The following is a 16,754-nucleotide window of genomic DNA, read 5'->3' as shown; positions in this document are numbered from 1 at the left end:
GCTTTTCAGAGTCTAGTAGAAGGAAGAGAGGAGGAAGAAGAGGAGTAGTAGTGTGAGCCTTCATCAGCAGACATGACAGCTCCTGGACTGTTTCCTCTGAATGTTTCCTCGCTGCTTCCCGGCTTCCTGTTGCTGCTGCTTTCAGCTGATTTGCCGGTGAGGGCGAAGGAAGTGGAGCCGGAGGACCAAGGAAGTCGCCTCCGAGGCCTCTGGAAGCTGCACATGAGAGACGTGATGCTGAAAGGAAAAGGTGAGAAGAGTTCTGACCCTGTCTGTTCCTTCCTTCCTTCCTTTCCTCTTTCCTCTGTCCTTCTTTCCTTCCTTCCTCCCTCCTTTCCATCCATACTTCCTTCCTTCTTCCTCCCTTCCTTCTTTCTTCCTCCCTTCCATTCTTCCTCCCTCCCTTCCTTCCCTCTGTCCTTCTTTCCTTCCTTCCTCCTTCCTCCCTCCTTTCCATCCATACTTCCTTCCTTCTTCCTCCCTTCCTTCTTTCTTCCTCCCTTCCATTCTTCCTCCCTTCCTTCCTTCCTTCCTCCCCTCTGTCCTTCTTTCCTTCCTTCCTCCCTCCTTTCCATCCATACTTCCTTCAGTAAGGACGAAAAGAGGAAGGAATTTAGGAGAGAAGGAAGGAAGGAAGGAAGGAAGGAAGGAAGAAAAGGAGTGAGGACGAAAAGAGGAAGGAAGTAAGGAGAGAAGGAAGAAAGTAAGGAAAGAAAGGAGTAAGGAGAGAGGGAGGGAGGAAAGAAGGAAGGAAGGAAGGAAAGGAGTAAGGACGAAAAGAGGAAGGAATTTAGGAGAGAAGGAAGGAAGGAAGGAAGGAAGAAAAGGAGTGAGGACGAAAAGAGGAAGGAAGTAAGGAGAGAAGGAAGAAAGTAAGGAAAGAAAGGAGTAAGGAGAGAGGGAGGGAGGAAAGAAGGAAGGAAGGAAGGAAAGGAGTAAGGACGAAAAGAGGAAGGAATTTAGGAGAGAAGGAAGGAAGGAAGGAAGGAAGAAAAGGAGTGAGGACGAAAAGAGGAAGGAAGTAAGGAGAGAAGGAAGGAAGGAAGGAAAGAAAGGAGTAAGGAGAGAGGGAGGGAGGAGAGAAGGAAGGAAGGAAGGAAAGGAGTAAGGACGAAAAGAGGAAGGAATTTAGGAGAGAAGGAAGGAAGGAAGGAAGGAAGAAAAGGAGTGAGGACGAAAAGAGGAAGGAAGTAAGGAGAGAAGGAAGAAAGTAAGGAAAGAAAGGAGTAAGGAGAGAGGGAGGGAGGAAAGAAGGAAGGAAGGAAGGAAAGGAGTAAGGACGAAAAGAGGAAGGAATTTAGGAGAGAAGGAAGGAAGGAAGGAAAGAAAGAAAGGAGTAAGGACGAAGGAAGCAAGCAAGGAAGGAAGGAAAGAAAGAAAGGAGTAAGGACGAAGGAAGCAAGCAAGGAAGGAAAGAAAGAAAGGAAGGAAGGAAAGAAAGGAGTAAGGATGAAGGGAGGAAGGAAGGAAGGAAGGATGGAAGTAAGGAAGGATGGAAGCAACGAAGGAAGGAAAGGAGTAAGGAGGAAAAGAGGAAGGAAGTAAGGAGAAAAGGAAGGAAAGGATTAAGGATGAAGGGAGGAAGGAAGAAAGCAAGCAAGGAAGGAAGGAAGGAAGGAAGGAAAGAAAGAAAGGAGTAAGGATGAAGGGAGGAAGGAAGAAAGGAAGGAAGGAAGGAAGGAAGGAAAGGAGTAAGGAGGAAAAGAGGAAGGAAGTAATGAGAGAAGGAAGGAAAGGAGTAAGGATGAAGGGAGGAAGGAAGAAAGGAAGAAAGCAAGCAAGCAAGGAAGGAAAGAAAGAAAGGAATAAGGATGAAGGGAGGAAGGAAGGAAGGATGGAAGCAAGGAAGGATGGAAGCAAGGAAGGAAGGAAGGAAGGAAGGAAGGAAGGAAGCAAGCAAGCAAGGAAGGAAGGAAGGAAGGAAGGAACAGTCAAAAGAGATGGGGACTATTAACAACCATCAATCATCTCATCTCAGGTTCCAGTCATCCAATCAGAGACGGGGTCAAACAGCAGCTGCTCTACTGTCGTGTTGCCATTGGTTACCATCTACAGATCCTCCCCGACGGCTCCGTCGGTGGCGTCCACAAACCCAACGAGAACTGTGAGTTCAGTCCACACGTCAAAAACCTTCAATGGTCATGAGTCAGTGAGGTTTGACTGTCTCCATGTTGGTTCAGTTTAAATTTAAATGAGTTAAAATGTAAAAATAAACGTATGAATAACTTCACACATTCTTTTTTTGTGGACCCAGCATCAAATTTCTGCTTTTAATCCATTTAGAGAGAATATATTAGAGGATTATGGTAAAAATGTCTAAGTGGTGTAACCATAAAAAACTTTGTATCAAATAATTCAACGTTGCTTAAAAACAGTAAATAGTCAATAAAACACCTTCCTTCCTTCCTTCCTTCCTTCCTTCCTTCCTTCCTTCCTTCCTTACACCATATCAACTAGTTTGGCATGATCTTACATCCTTCCTTCCTTCCTTCCTTCCTACCTAACACCATATCAACTAGTTTGGCATGATCTTACATACATCCTTCCTTCCTTCCTTCCTTCCTTCCTTCCTTCCTACCTAACACCATATCAACTAGTGTGGCATGATCTTACATCCTTCCTTCCTTCCTTCCTTCCTTCCTACCTAACACCATATCAACTAGTGTGGCATGATCTTACATTATAACTTTTATATTAAATAAAGCTAATGGAATACTATTGTTCTAAATATTACATTTCATCTGGTTACCATGGAGACCAGGAAACATTTACATGTTTTAAATGAAGTCATTATTAGTATAAGTCCACTTAAACACACTGTAGCTGATACAATATTTAATATTTATCATTATTATGTGGTTACACCATTTGACATTTTCGGTAGCACTGGTAAAAAAAAGATTTGACTTGTGTTGCTGAATCCTGCGTCTCTTTGTCTCCTGAAGGTTGGCTGAAGATGTTCGCTATGAAACACGGAGTGGTTGGAATCAGAGGAGTCCAGAGCGGCTTGTACCTCTGCATGGGAGGAGAGGGACTGGCGTATGGAGCGGTGCGTTAATAACTACTAGGGCTGGATCATTAAAAAGATGGAGGGAGGGATGGATGGAAGGAAGGAAGGAAGGAAGGAAGGAAGGAAGGACAGATGGAAGAAAGTGAGGGAAGAAAGGAAGGAAATAAGAAGGGAAGGAAGGAAAGACAGGCAAAAGGAAGGAGGGGAGAAAGGTAAGAAGGACAGATGGAAGGAAGGAAGGAAGGAAGGACAGATGGAAGAAAGGGAGGGAAGGAAGGAAGGAAAGACAGGCAAAAGGAAGGAGGCAAAAGGAAGGAGGGAAGAAAAGTAAGAAGGACAGATGGAAGGAAGGAAGGAAGGAAGGACAGATGGAAGAAAGGGAGGGAAGAAAGGAAGAAAATGAGAAGGGAAGGAAGGAAAGACAGGCAAAAGGAAGGAGGGAAGAAAGGTAAGAAGGACAGATGGAAGGAAGGAAGGAAGGAAGGACAGATGGAAGAAAGGGAGGGAAGAAAGGAAGAAAATGAGAAGGGAAGGAAGGAAAGACAGGCAAAAGGAAGGAGGGAAGAAAAGTAAGAAGGATAGATGGAAGGAAGGAAGGAAGGAAGGAAGGAAGGAAGGAAGGAGGGGCGGCTATCGATACCTCTCTAGAAGCAGCATCTGTCTCTGTGAATAACGTGATGATGAATATTTGATCTCTTTTTGTGTTTCAGGAGAAGTTTACAGACGACTGCTTGTTTAAGGAGAAGCTGGAGGAGAATCATTACACCACCTACTCCTCCCTGTCTCACCCCGGTTTCTATCTGGCTCTGTCTCACAAAGGAGAGCTGAGGAGGGGCAACAGCGTGGGCCGCCACCAGTCCTGCACCCACTTCCTGCCCCGGAGGACCCCCTGATCATGATCACCTCCAGGACCTGGATCAGAATGAGGATATGAATAGTTTCACCTGCTGAATCTGCAGCTCTGAAACAGGAACAGTTCAGATCAGTGTGATTGGCCTCGGTTGCTAAGGCGGTTGCTAAGGCGGTTGCTAAGGTGTGTCCACTCTCGTATCTCCGATGTGATTCAGCTCAGTTGAACATTTGGAGTAAAGAAGGAGAAATAGAAGTGAAATCCTGCTGCTATAGTTAGTTTATGTAGAAGCTTTGGTTGCTAAGGCGGTTGCTAAGGCGGTTGTTAAGGTGTTTCCACTCTCGTATCTCAGATGTGTGATTCATCTCCAACATGATTTGAGAAGTTGAACATTTGGAGTAAAGAAGGAGAAAAAGAAGTGAAATCCTGCTGCTATAGTTAGTTTATGTAGAAGCTTTGGTTGCTAAGGCGGTTGCTAAGGTGTTTCCACTCTCGTATCTCAGATGTGTGATTCAGCTCCAACATGTACGGATTGGAGCTGAATCCCTTCTTCTATCCTTCCTTGCTTCCTTCCTTCCTTCCTCCCTCCCTCTTTCCTTCCTTCCTTCCTCCCTCCCTCCTTCCTTCCTTCCTTCCTCCCTCCTTCCTTTCCGTCCTTCCTTCCTCCCACCTTTCCTTCCTTCTTCCTCCCTCCTTCCTTTCCTTCCTTCTTCCTCCCTTCCCTTCCTCCCTTCCTTCCTTCCTTCCTCCCTCCCACCTTTCCTTCCTTCTTCCTCCCTCCTTCCTTTCCTCCCTCCTCCCTTTCCTTCCTTTCCTTCCACCCTCCTTCCTACCTTCCTTCCTTCCTCCCTCCCACCTTTCCTTCCTTCTTCCTCCCTCCTTCCTTTCCTTCCCTCCCTCCTTTCCTTCCTTTCCTTCCTTTCCTTCCACCCTCCTTCCTACCTTCCTTCTTCCTCCCTTCCCTTCCTCCCACCTTTCCTTCCTTCCTTCCTCCCTCCTTCCTTTCCTTCCTTCCTTTCTCCCTCCTTCCTTTCCTTCCTGCCTTCCTCCCTCCCTCCTTCCCTTCCTTCTTCCTCCCTTCCTTCCCTCCTTTCCTTCCTTCTTCCTCCCTTCTTCCTTTCCTTCCTTCCTCCCTCCTTCCTTTCCTTCCTTTCCTTCCCCCCTCCTTCCTTTCCTTCCTTACTTCCTCCCTCCTTCCTTTCCTTCTTCCTCCCTTCCTTCCTCCCTCCCTTCCTTCTTCCCTCCTTTCCTTCCTACCTTCCTGCGGCTGCATAAAGGACCAGTAGAAGATAAATGAGGAGTTTTTAACTGGAAATCATGTAAAGATATTAAAAGTAGAGACTCAGAATATTAATATAGAAACTGCAGATGTGAAGAATGTGTTTTTTAAGTGTTGCCAAATTGCATTGTCATACTATTTTATATTTATTTATTTATTTATTTATTTATTTATTTATTTATTTATTAGCTGCTGTTATTTGTGTTATCATTAGTTAATTTAATTGGTTGAGTAAAGCGGGTTAAAAGGTTGTTTATGGCTCTAAACTGCTGTGTAAATTCTTGTTTATATGATATTTATAAGGTTTTTGTCTATTTTTGATAACATGGGCATGAGTAAAATAGTTTTCAATAGGCCAGCAACTATCAGTTATTATCATTAGTGATTAATATGATGGTATACAGTAATTATTTTTATTTTTTAGTCAATGCAATGTGACAAAATATTTCCCTCAGGAGTTGGTAGAGAGTAAAAACAAAGCTAAAAGAGAGTTAATATTGGACTTAGATTCAGCAGGACATAAACATGACTCCTAATGAATGATAATCAGAGCTGTTGAAAGCTGCAGTACCAGTTTTTCACCAGCTGGGGGCAGCAGAGCAACATTTATAATCAGAGCCGTTGAAAGCTGCAGTACCAGTTTTTCACCAGCTGGGGGCAGCAGAGCAACATTTATAATCAGAGCCATTGAAAGCTGCAGTACCAGTTTCTCACCAGCTGGGGGCAGCAGAGCACCATTATAATCAGAGCCATTGATAGTTTTGCTCTGCTGCCCCCAGCTGGTGAAAAACTGGTACTGCAGCTCTAAACGTCTGTTCTGTGTTTTATAAATACTGAATTGACTTTTCATCCAGAATGAACTCAAAACAAGACAAGAAACAAGAAAAACTATTTTTTTTAAAGTTGTTTTTGTGAACTTTATTATTTATTTTGTTTATTTAGCTTTATTTATTACAATGTTTTAATAAAATATTTATTTTTTTATTATGCTATTGTGTTGTTGAAGTTTTTTTGTTTGTTTGAATCAATCAATCTTTATTTGTATAGCGCCAAATCACAACAAAGTCATCTCAAGGCTCTTCACACATAGAGCAGGTTCTAAACCGAACTCTTCAGGTTTTAACTTTAAAGAGACCCAACATTCCCACATGAGACACAGTGGAGAGAAAAAACTGGAGTAGAGAGGAGAGAGAGGAAGAGGAGAGGAGAGAGAGAGAGAGAGAGAGAGAGAGAGAGAGAGGAAGGAGAGGAGAGGAGAGAGAGAGAGGAGACAGAGAGAGGAGAGGAGAGAGAGGAAGGAGAGGAGAGAGAGGAAGAGGAGGGAGAGGAAGGAGAGAGAGAGAGGAGACAGAGAGAGGAGAGGAGAGAGAGGAAGGAGAGGAGAGAGAGGAAGAGGAGGGAGAGGAGACAGAGAGAGGAGAGGAGAGAGAGGAAGAGGAGGGAGAGGAAGGAGAGGAGAGAGAGGAAGAGGAGGGAGAGGAAGGAGAGAAGAAGGAGAGAGAGGAAGGAGAGGAGAGAGAGGAAGGACAGAGGAGAGAGGAAGAGGAGGGAGAGAGGAGAGAGAGAGAGAGGAAGGAGAGGAGAGAGGAAGGAGAGGAGAGAGGAGAGAGGAGAGAGGAAGGAGAGGAGAGAGAAGCACATTGAAGGTCCAGGACTGGAATCTGTCATCCGGACGTCTCCAGGCCCAGATTACCTGTGAGACCAGAAAGCACAGACAACTCCGGGGAAGAAGTTTAGCTTGGAAGGATGAGTTCACAATTTATCAACTCTGTCTTAAAGCAGCAGTCAGGTGGGTTAAAGAGATGTTCCTCTCTGTAATACTGACTATTAAAAGATCTTTCAATAGTAACAAAAAGACTTTGGTACTAAAAACACTGTAACACTGAAACATAGAAGATGAAGATTTGACTCATTCAGACTCTGAAGCTTCATATTAGCTTCACATCAACTTTATAATCCATGTTTCCACAGAAGGAGGACTGTGGGTTTAGTCCTCCATCACTTCCTGTAAACATGATGAAGGATCTTCTAATGGTCAGTATGAACAGGAGGAATCATCACACACACACACACACACACACACACACACACACACACATAACAAATTTCAGAATAAAAGACATTTGGGGAGTTTTTACAAGCTGTTAAATTTGACAACAGGATGTAAAGGGTTAAAACCATGTTTGATTTTATCAGTTCAAAGCAGCTGGACAGTGAAGCCCCCCCCCCCCCACCCCCCCTTGTACCTCCTCGGACACTTTGGGGACACACGAGTATGTAACCTTATCCCCAGAGTGGGAGGTGCAGAGTCACCTGATCCCCTCTGCGAGTGGCAGCACTTACCTGCTCAGGTGTCCCTTTGCAGCGCGGCAGGAGGGCAGCAATACAACGGAGAGGGGGAACAAAAAGAAACAAGAAGAGGGGAGCAGGGGAGTTAAAGGGGGGGATGTGGTCTCAGACAATAAACAGCTGATTTTGGACAATGGCACAATGACGAAGAGCTTTGTGGAGAACAGTAAGTTACAGGACAGGATTTAAAAACAGCAACACATCAGATTTCTGTTTCTTCCTCTTCCTCTTCATCGTTTCAAGGTTGTCAGTCATCCTGTTTTATCTTCACAGATTCTGCTGCCAACGCCACCGCTGCTGAAACATCCACCAACCAGACAGTAAGTGACCCAAAGATCATCAATTCAACTATTAATGAAAGTTATTCAATAGACTGGAAGTGTTTAATTAGTTATTGTTCATTCATTGAGTATTTTGGGGGTTTTTTTTGGACAGTTAAAGCCATTTTAATGCACATTAAAATAATATCACATTTAATATTGACATGTTAAACAGTAACAGTGAATGTAACATCAGTATTTACTTTAGTTTTTTATCACATGAACTTTTAATTGACCTAAAACCAAACGTGGCTCTTGGATAGTATGAACAGTGTCTGATTTGTGCTGCTGATCATTTAAAATATCAATTAAACCCCAAAACTACAGAATAAATAACAGGAAAGCAGCTTTAAATATGTATTTTTTTTTAAAGAAAGCTAAAAACTAACCTTTTAATGCACTACTGAACTTCTTTTATCTATTCTATTTTGTAGCTACATTAACTATGTACTATATTACTATTTTAAACCATTTTAAAATTATTGCTTTTCATTTTCCATCTTATACCACATTCATGTTTATTTTTCTTTCCTCTTTATGCTCCTTTTAATGTGAAACGCTTGGTTTATGTCATTTATTTTAATGTAAAGCACTATGAGCTGCATTTATTATATGAAAGATGTTGTACAAATACAGTTATTGCTATTATTATTTAATGCAAGAACATACATGTAGGTATAAGATTTTACTTTTTTAGGGGTTATTTGTGTGCGTTTATGTGTTGATGGTTTCCTAGTTTGGCTATTTTTTTTATTTAAAAAAAGTCAAATTAATCAATAATAATCATTAGTTCCAGCTCTAAATGAAACATTGATAATTATGATGATGGTTCAACCTGTTTTCCGGTTTTTACTTTTATGGTGAGACACAACCCGTCACATAAAGTCATTTTTATTTATAGAGTCTAATGTCAAAATCCTTCATCCTGAGACCCTTCAATCAGAAAAGGAACAACTCCCCAAAAGGTTCTTTAACTTTGGGTCAATTCCCATTTTATCACCTTTAAGTGCAGACTGATGCTAATCTTTAACAGTGTTTGTCTGAGCAGCATTTAGCAGCCGTCCAGCAGCTGTAATCAGCTGGTGATCAAACTTTCTAACTCAGGTTTCACACTTACAGCTGCTCCAAAGGCCCAAACTCAGCCGCGATTTTAGACCCTTTTCATGGTTCAAGTACTCCTAAATTTGATCTCAGCACCCCTAAAAATAAATAAATGATCATTGTGATTTTTTAATGGTTTTATTAACAGCTTTAATGTACTTTGGATAGTTCTGTCATTAACATTGTGTTTCCCTCAGGGTTTGTTAACTATCTCAGGGTCCTCTCTGTACAAACCTGTCATTGTTTATTCTGAACCATCATTATTATTAATATTATTATTATTATTATTATTATTATCATTATTATTATTATTATTATTATTATTATTATTATTATTATTATTATTATCATTATTATTATTATTATTATTATTATTATTATTATTATTATTATTATATTATTATTAATATTATTATTATTATTATTGTTATTATTATTATTATTATCATTATTATCATCATTATTATTATTATTATTATTATTATTATTATTATTATTATTATTATACACTGTAGTGGAACACTCTACTACGTATGAATACTTCTTGTTGTAATTTACGTTATGCAGTGAAATGAGTAGTTTAGCAGGGGTCCCTCTAAAGGTCTGATCCTAGAATCTGTCTCAACTTCTCCCTAAAAACACGGATCAACCTTTTTTTTTTTTACCTTGTTGTAGGAACTTCAGACAGAAGCACCAGAGCAGCCGGACCCCTCCAGGATCGAGGTGGTCTCAGTGACGGAGGAAGACCTCCCCACCGTCGAAACCCCCAACACGGTGAACGTCAGCCCCCTGGGAAGCTTTGCCGCCGACCCCCAATCAGAGAACGAGTCCACCAAACCTGAAGAGCCCCATCGTCCAGCTGCACCCAGCCCGGCCATGCCCATCACCAAGGTGCAGCCCTTTCTGAATGGTGAGACCGCCACAACTTCAGTTTAATTTATCACACATATAAGGAAAAAGAAAACATCATTCATGCAGAATGTATTTGGGATTATGAAAAAAAACAATAACTAACAAAAGAGAAATATGCAGGAGGAGCCAATAAAACCCATTAAGAGCTCATTGGCTGGTTCTCCTGTGGTGAGACATACTTTATAAAAACGTAAAGAGTAAAGAAATACAGACAAAGAGTTAACATAATATATAAAACTAAGTTCCCGACCAACACGGTATCATGATCAATTATGAAAAGTAAACAGGTGTATGAAGGTGGAGAACCAACAGGGGGCGACAGATTTATGGTGTGAGCAGTGTAGTTAAGGTTGGGTTGGTTAGGTTAAGGAAAGGTGAGATTGGGTTGGGGAGTAACGGATTACATTTAAAATACAAAATATGCGTAACTGTATTCCGTTATAGTTACAGTTTAAATTTATGTATTCAGAATACAGTTACTTCCTTAAAAAAGATTACTGATTACTTTACTGCACCACGCAGGTTGCACTGTGCGGATGCAGGTGCAGATCAATGCGCGAGAGCAGGATGCACTTTCAACACAAAACCAAATGACAATTGTAGAGAACGACATGAACGACCAAGAGGAAGAGGACAAAAATGCCTTTTTGACATGGAAATACATTCTACCTACACACCTGGTAAAGAAGGTCGCAACATCAAAGCGCAGTGAAAGTTTTTACCATCAAGAAGCTGCTTGAGTTAAGTTGGTTAATTAGCGTTAGCGAGCTGGTCGGGTGATGTAAGTTATAACCATTGGGTGGGGTAGAGGTAAGATCTTAAGCCCGAGTCCGAGCCCAACGGGTCAGGCCCAAAATGTCAATTATTACGTTCGGGTCGGGTCGAGCCGGGCTTCTCTCTGGCTAACTTTTTTTTTAAATCCTCCGCAGTCTCCAGCGGAGAATTTTTAAAGTCTGTTTGTTTCCGCCTTTAGTAACGAAGACTATAGTGAACCTGCTGCGCTCTGGAGGCTTTACCCCGTGTATCTCCGATGCCCTTCCTTGTGATCTACAATGAAGCCCAGAGACCTGCTCCTGCTGCTGTTCCTCTCCTTGTCAGAGAATATGCATCTTACAGTCTTGTTAAACTGGGAGAATTCGTTACCAAAGACAAAAGACTTCCTTCCTTCCTCCACAGGCTTTAATGTGTTATCATTATGCACAGTCATTGTCACAAATGGGATCACACAAATCGCAACCAGTCCCTTTTCCCGGAGCAGTGCTCTGTCCGGCTCTGACTGACGCATCCCCTCCCTTTCCTCCTCCTCCTGAGTCCTCACAAATAAAATATAAAATTTCGGGTTTTTTCGGGCTCCGGCCTGCAAATCAAGTTAATTGATCGGGCCTGGGTCGGGTCGGGCTGGATTTTTTAGGCCCGATCTTACCTCTAGTGGGGATTGGGGACAAAACAACTGAGAAATTAACCCGGTAACTATTAACCTCCGGGCCCCCTCTCACCGGGGGGCCCGGACGCCTCCCTGGTGAGGTGTTCAGGGCCCGTCCCACCGATTGGAGACCCCGAGGAAGACCCAGGACACACTGGAGGGACTATGTCTCTCGGCTGGCCTGGGAACGCCTCGGGATCCCCCGGGAAGAGCTGGACGAAGTGGCTGGGGAGAGGGAAGTCTGGGCTTCCTGCTTAGGCTGCTGCCCCCACGACCCGACCCCGGATAAGAGGAAGAGGACGGTACAGTACGGTACTATTAACCTCTTAAACCCGAAAGCCGCCGGTGGGGGCAACAGCACCCCCCATAAATTAAAAATGTCTCAGTGCAGTTAAACAAGCAGGAATATAGTCATATGACACCGTGACTTACGGAATAAACCGTCAAAGAGAAATCCAAACAAACTTCCCATTGTAAATTAACTAGGTTACAAATGATGTCATACCTTCGCTGTTTTTATGGTTAAACGTTGAGTCTGCTGGCATAATATTCCCAGTAGCAGCTACTCCAATGTCTCTGGATCATTTTGAGTCGCTTCAAGCCAGTTTCCATTTATTTACACGGCATGAGGGATGAAGAGCAGACAGCTGCCTCGTCGTCTTCAATGCGAACACACGGTTTCTGTCTCCATCTAGTGGTTGAACTCTGCTACTATGGCAGATTTAGCCAACTGCACTACTTTCTATAGGGCGTGACCTTTCTGCTGGAGACCATTTTTTTATTCATTCATCAATATTTAAGAATAAAAATGTTAATTTCCCTCATTTCTGAGCTGTGGAAATTAATAAAGGTAAAATAAATTGATGTATGTTGACTCTTGGATGACATTTTTCTTTAAATAGTATCAGTTGCAGGACAAAACGTACCACATTTAGAATACATTACTTTACTTGAGTAACCCAAGGGAATACATTACAGATTACATTTTAGGACATGTAATCAGTAATCTGTAGGGGAATACATTTTAAAAGTAACCCTCCCAACACTGGTGATGGGTTGGAGTAAAATAATCATTTGAAACATGTTGTGGGTTAAAGTTATTCAAATCTTTATAAGTAGACATTTAAGAAATGGTGCATGAAACCATATCTCAGGAGTTCTGGTTTCCATTTAGAGTAGTCATCATGACCAATCATATTTGAGCGATAGATAGATAGATAGATAGATAGATGGATAGATGGATGGATGGATAGATAGATAGATAGATAGATAGATAGATAGATAGATAGATAGATAGATGGATGGATGGATGGATGGATGGATGGATGGATGGATAGATAGATAGATAGATAGATAGATAGATAGATAGATAGATAGATAGATAGATAGATTCGTTTCCCTATTTGCTCGTGTTGTGAATATTTGTAACATCGATGAAGGTGTTTTCTGAATTTGCAGGTGTTATGACCCTTCTCGGCCACCGTAGGCAACCATGGCAACGGTAAACACCAAAACGATCATAGTTACGATTTTTTTAAACAGTCCCTTCTCCTGCAGGAAGATCCACTAAGTCCATCCAACCCACCGCCACCTTCTATAGATGTCACCTGACCTATACCATTGACCATGACAGGCTATTTAAAAGTCGTATATGTATTTTTTTTACACCTAGACGACGTAAAAGGATTCCTCTGGGCCGTTCTGATGTAAGCGTGAAACAGAGGACATGAGGATTACTGCTCAACGCTCGAGTTACAGAAGGATCTGCTTGAAATATGAGCTGATATGACTGACAGTCTGTGTTAGGAGGATAATAGTCCTACATCTGCACCAGATTAACTCAGGTGTTCCCGTCTTGGTTCCTTCACTTTCCTAGCAGAGAAATAATGTTTGTGATTCTCCGTTTCTTCTGCTCTGTAAGCTGCTTCTATTACAGGTGATGGATCACTGTTTGAAAGGAAGGAAGGAAGGAAAGGAGTAAGGAGTAAGGAGGAAAATAAGAAGGAAGTAAGGAGAGAAGGAAGGAAGGAAGGAAAGGAGTAAGGAGGGAAGGAGGGAGGGAGGGAGGAAAGGAGGAAGGAAAGAAGGGTGGAAGGACAGGAGGAAGGAAGGAAATGAGTAAGGAGGAAAAGAGGAAGGAAGTAAGGAGAGAAGGAAGGAATGAAGGAAGGAAAGGAGTAAGGATGAAAAGAGGAAGGAATTTAGGAGAGAAGGAAGGAAGGCAGGAAGGAAGGAAGGAAGGAAGGAAGGAGGGAGGGAAGAAAGGAAGGAAGGAAGGAAGAAAGGAAGGAAGGAAGGAAGGAAAGGAGTAAGAAGGAAAATAAGAAGGAAGTAAGGAGAGAAGGAAGGAAGGAAGGAAGGAAAGGAGTAAGAAGGGAAGGAGGGAGGGACAGAGGAAAGGAGAAAGGAAGGAAGGAAGGAAGGAAGGAAGAAAATGAGTAATGAGGAAATCTTCAGGCTTGTTTATGTAGAAAACAATTAGGGCTGTCAAACGATTAACTTTTTTGAGTGTCTTAACTGGGAATCAATCACGGCTCTGCTGCGACTCCCACACTCCAAAATGGTCCTTTGGTGGAGCTGAGGCTGGCTTGGCTGCACCTGGGTGTTTAGCGTGGAGGTGCTAACTCAAACTCCACGTACTCTGGTCGTAGTTAAACTCCGTTTGACACAGGTTGCATTTTACTTTTGACTTGTCAACTGAAGCGTCTGGAAGTGTTTTAAAGTTAAACAAGCCGTTCAAAAGTCCAGTAGCTCTCTTACTTTCCATCAGCGCGGTAGGTTTACTGCAGGAGGCCACTTCAAAGCATAGCGCTACAGCTAGAGGAGCCGTCTACGGGGGAGTAGAAGGGACAAAAAGGCTTGACACATTAAAATGCGATTAAAAAAAATTAACGTGTTATGGATTGCATTAATCTAATCGTAATTAACGCGTTAACGCTGACAGCCCTAAAAACAATATAAATAATATATTTTTATAAAACAACCAGAATGATTTCAGGTTATATTATAGAGTGCTGAGTTTTGTAATAGTGTTTTTTTTTTTTTTTTAATAAATAGAGTCAGATTTGACCTGAACAGCCCACTATCTACAAAAATATGCATCAGCTGTCTATTCTGGGTCACTTTTAGGGAAAGTCATAAAATATTCAGGCTAAAAGATTACATAACTGTGGTCAGGGTGTTTTCACTGCAACAGTAAGTAGAGGTTAAAACACCAGTTGATGAACTCTTTTTGTGTCCACAGACGACGACTTGGATAAAAGCTGGAAGAGCCGGGTGCTCGCCCATCGGCTGGAGCTGCTCATCGCTTCGGGCGTCATCGTGCTCGTCGCTCTCGTTCTCGGCATCGGCCTCGGAGGTGAGGAGCTCGATAATGGAGCCGCTGTAGCATGGACGGCCTTCACTCCTTTAATATTTAATGCAGCCTTCACCTGTTATACAATTTAGATCCTGCAGTCAGTATAAACTCACTGACACATTTTCAGAGTTCAGCTCAGATGTAAAGCTTTTTATACAAACACAAACTTCATACAGAACTGTCTTTTAATCAGAGGATTTGTATTACTATAGAAAAAGATTACAGATGGGAAACAATGGATTTAATTTCCAATGTCTTAAAATGACATAATGACATGTTATAAGGGGTTCAGTGGCGCCATCACTTGGCCATCATTTCCTGTTTTATGACGAAACACCAAAATTTGCCGCAACACCACACACGTCAGATTTAACGTAGGTAAAATATTTTGATAACTTTTCATCTCCAATGTCTTAAGATGCCACAGAGCCAATTTGAAGTTGGTCGGACTAAATTTGTAGGAGGAATTCCTGTTGCAGTTAGGGTATTGACCAGGCCTCATGCCCATATAAGTAGAATCCATGTTTTTATTTTTCCCAGCATGCACCTGAAATTTTCAAGATGGCGCTGCCTAGATTAGAAACTATTGGCTTCCGAGCAGCAGTCCACAAACCAATGGGTGACGTCACGGATGTTACGTCCATTTCTTCTATACAGTCTGTGGTTTTGGTCTGAGAGACTTTTTTACGCGTCTTTACATGATACATATGTGTACTGAATTTCGTTCTTTCAGTGTCTACGTCACTCTGGAGCGAGGGGCTCAATTTTAAAATCTGCCTAGGGGGCACTGTAGAGCCTTCGTGAGACACTCTGTTTTTGCACACCGTAAAATATCACATTCTATGCGAGGTCTGATGCATGTGCCAATTTTCATGAGTTTTGGGGCATGTCCGTCAAAATGCAAATTCCTGCAGATTCAATAGGGCAGAGGAGTCAAACTCATTTTCATTCAAGGGCCACATACTGCCCAATTTAATCTGACGTGGGCCGGATCATTAAAAAGATGGATGGAAGGAAGGAAGGGAGGGAGGGAGGAAGGACAGATAGAAGGAGGAGAAGGAAGAGTAGACAGGAATGAAAGACGGAAGGAATAAAGGAAGGAAGGAAGGAAGGAATGATGGAAGGAAGGAAGGAATGATGGAAGGAAGAAAGGAAGGAAAAGAAGGAAGAGTAGACAGGAATGAAAGATGGAAGGAATAAAGGAAGGAAGGAAGGAAGGAAGGGAGGGAGGGAGAAAGGACAGATAGAAGGAGGAGAACGAAGAGTAGACAGGAATGAAAGACGGAAGGAATAAAGGAAGGAAGGAAGGAAGGAAGGAAGGAAGGAAAGAAGGAAGGAAGGAAGGAAGGAAGGAAAGAAGGAAGGAAGGAAGAAAGAAAGGAAGGAAAAGAAGGAGGAGAAGGAAGAGTAGACAGGAATGAAAGATGGAAGGAATAAAGGAAGGAAGGAAGGAAGGAAGGAAAATAACAGGAAGGAAGGAAGAAAAAGAAGACATGAAAGAGGGAAGGAAGAAAGGACAGATGGAAGGAAAGAAGGACGGAAGAAAAAGAAGACAGGAAGGAAGGAAGGAAGGAAGGGAAGATGTAAGGAAGGGAGAGGAATAAGGAAAGTGGGCCGGATCAGACCCCTCGGCGGCCCGGATCTGGCCCACGGGCCGCATGTTTGACACCCCTGCTGTAGGGCCTTCACACTGTTAGTAGCCCTTAACCAGCTGACTGTGTTCCAATCATAGACTGTATAAAAGAAATGGATGTAACATACGTGATGTCACCCATTGGTTTGTGGACTGCTGCTTGGAAGCCAATAGTATCGAATCTAAAGGCAGCGCCATCTTGAAAATTTCAGGTGCATGCTGGGAAAAAAAGAACATGGATTCTACTTATATGGGCATGAGGCGGAGCCATGGGCGGAGCGGGGACGCTGCGATTGGTTGTGAGGGCTGGATCTCGAAGACATTGGTCAACCAACCTGACAATCAGGACGTAGCCCCGCCCCCTAATGCATACCCTGCTTTATCGTCACATATAAAATCAGGGAGGCCAAAATGTCCCAAATGAACATCATACTGCATTGAAGAAGGCTTTAAACTAGCGATTGAGACCATAAACACATTTTGAAAACGTTTACTGAGGTTAGAAATCAAGTGAGAAGT

At 42.5% G+C, this 16,754-nt stretch overlaps 2 protein-coding genes across 2 annotated transcripts in view; both read left to right on the top strand.

The window, feature by feature from the left end:
• On the top strand, positions 1 to 3,908 carry fgf9 (fibroblast growth factor 9). Its single transcript, XM_053328894.1, has 4 exons — positions 1 to 259; positions 1,979 to 2,104; positions 2,946 to 3,049; positions 3,721 to 3,908. Exons 1-4 carry the CDS (start codon positions 73 to 75, stop codon positions 3,901 to 3,903), a joined length of 600 nt encoding a protein of 199 aa, XP_053184869.1. The 5' UTR covers positions 1 to 72; the 3' UTR covers positions 3,904 to 3,908.
• A 3,721-nt stretch (positions 3,909 to 7,629) lies between these two features.
• Positions 7,630 to 16,754, top strand: part of tmprss3a (transmembrane serine protease 3a) — a 27,419-nt gene continuing 18,294 nt past the window's right edge. The window contains exons 1-4 of the mRNA XM_053329084.1: positions 7,630 to 7,654; positions 7,762 to 7,808; positions 9,585 to 9,819; positions 14,489 to 14,602. Coding sequence (XP_053185059.1) covers positions 7,630 to 7,654; positions 7,762 to 7,808; positions 9,585 to 9,819; positions 14,489 to 14,602 — 421 coding nt within the window. The remainder of the gene's footprint in view (positions 7,655 to 7,761; positions 7,809 to 9,584; positions 9,820 to 14,488; positions 14,603 to 16,754) is intronic.

Source organism: Scomber japonicus, chromosome 11 (assembly GCF_027409825.1).
Source record: "Scomber japonicus isolate fScoJap1 chromosome 11, fScoJap1.pri, whole genome shotgun sequence".
NCBI classification, from domain to species: domain Eukaryota; kingdom Metazoa; phylum Chordata; class Actinopteri; order Scombriformes; family Scombridae; genus Scomber; species Scomber japonicus.
This window is presented reverse-complemented; position numbering and strand designations above follow the sequence as displayed.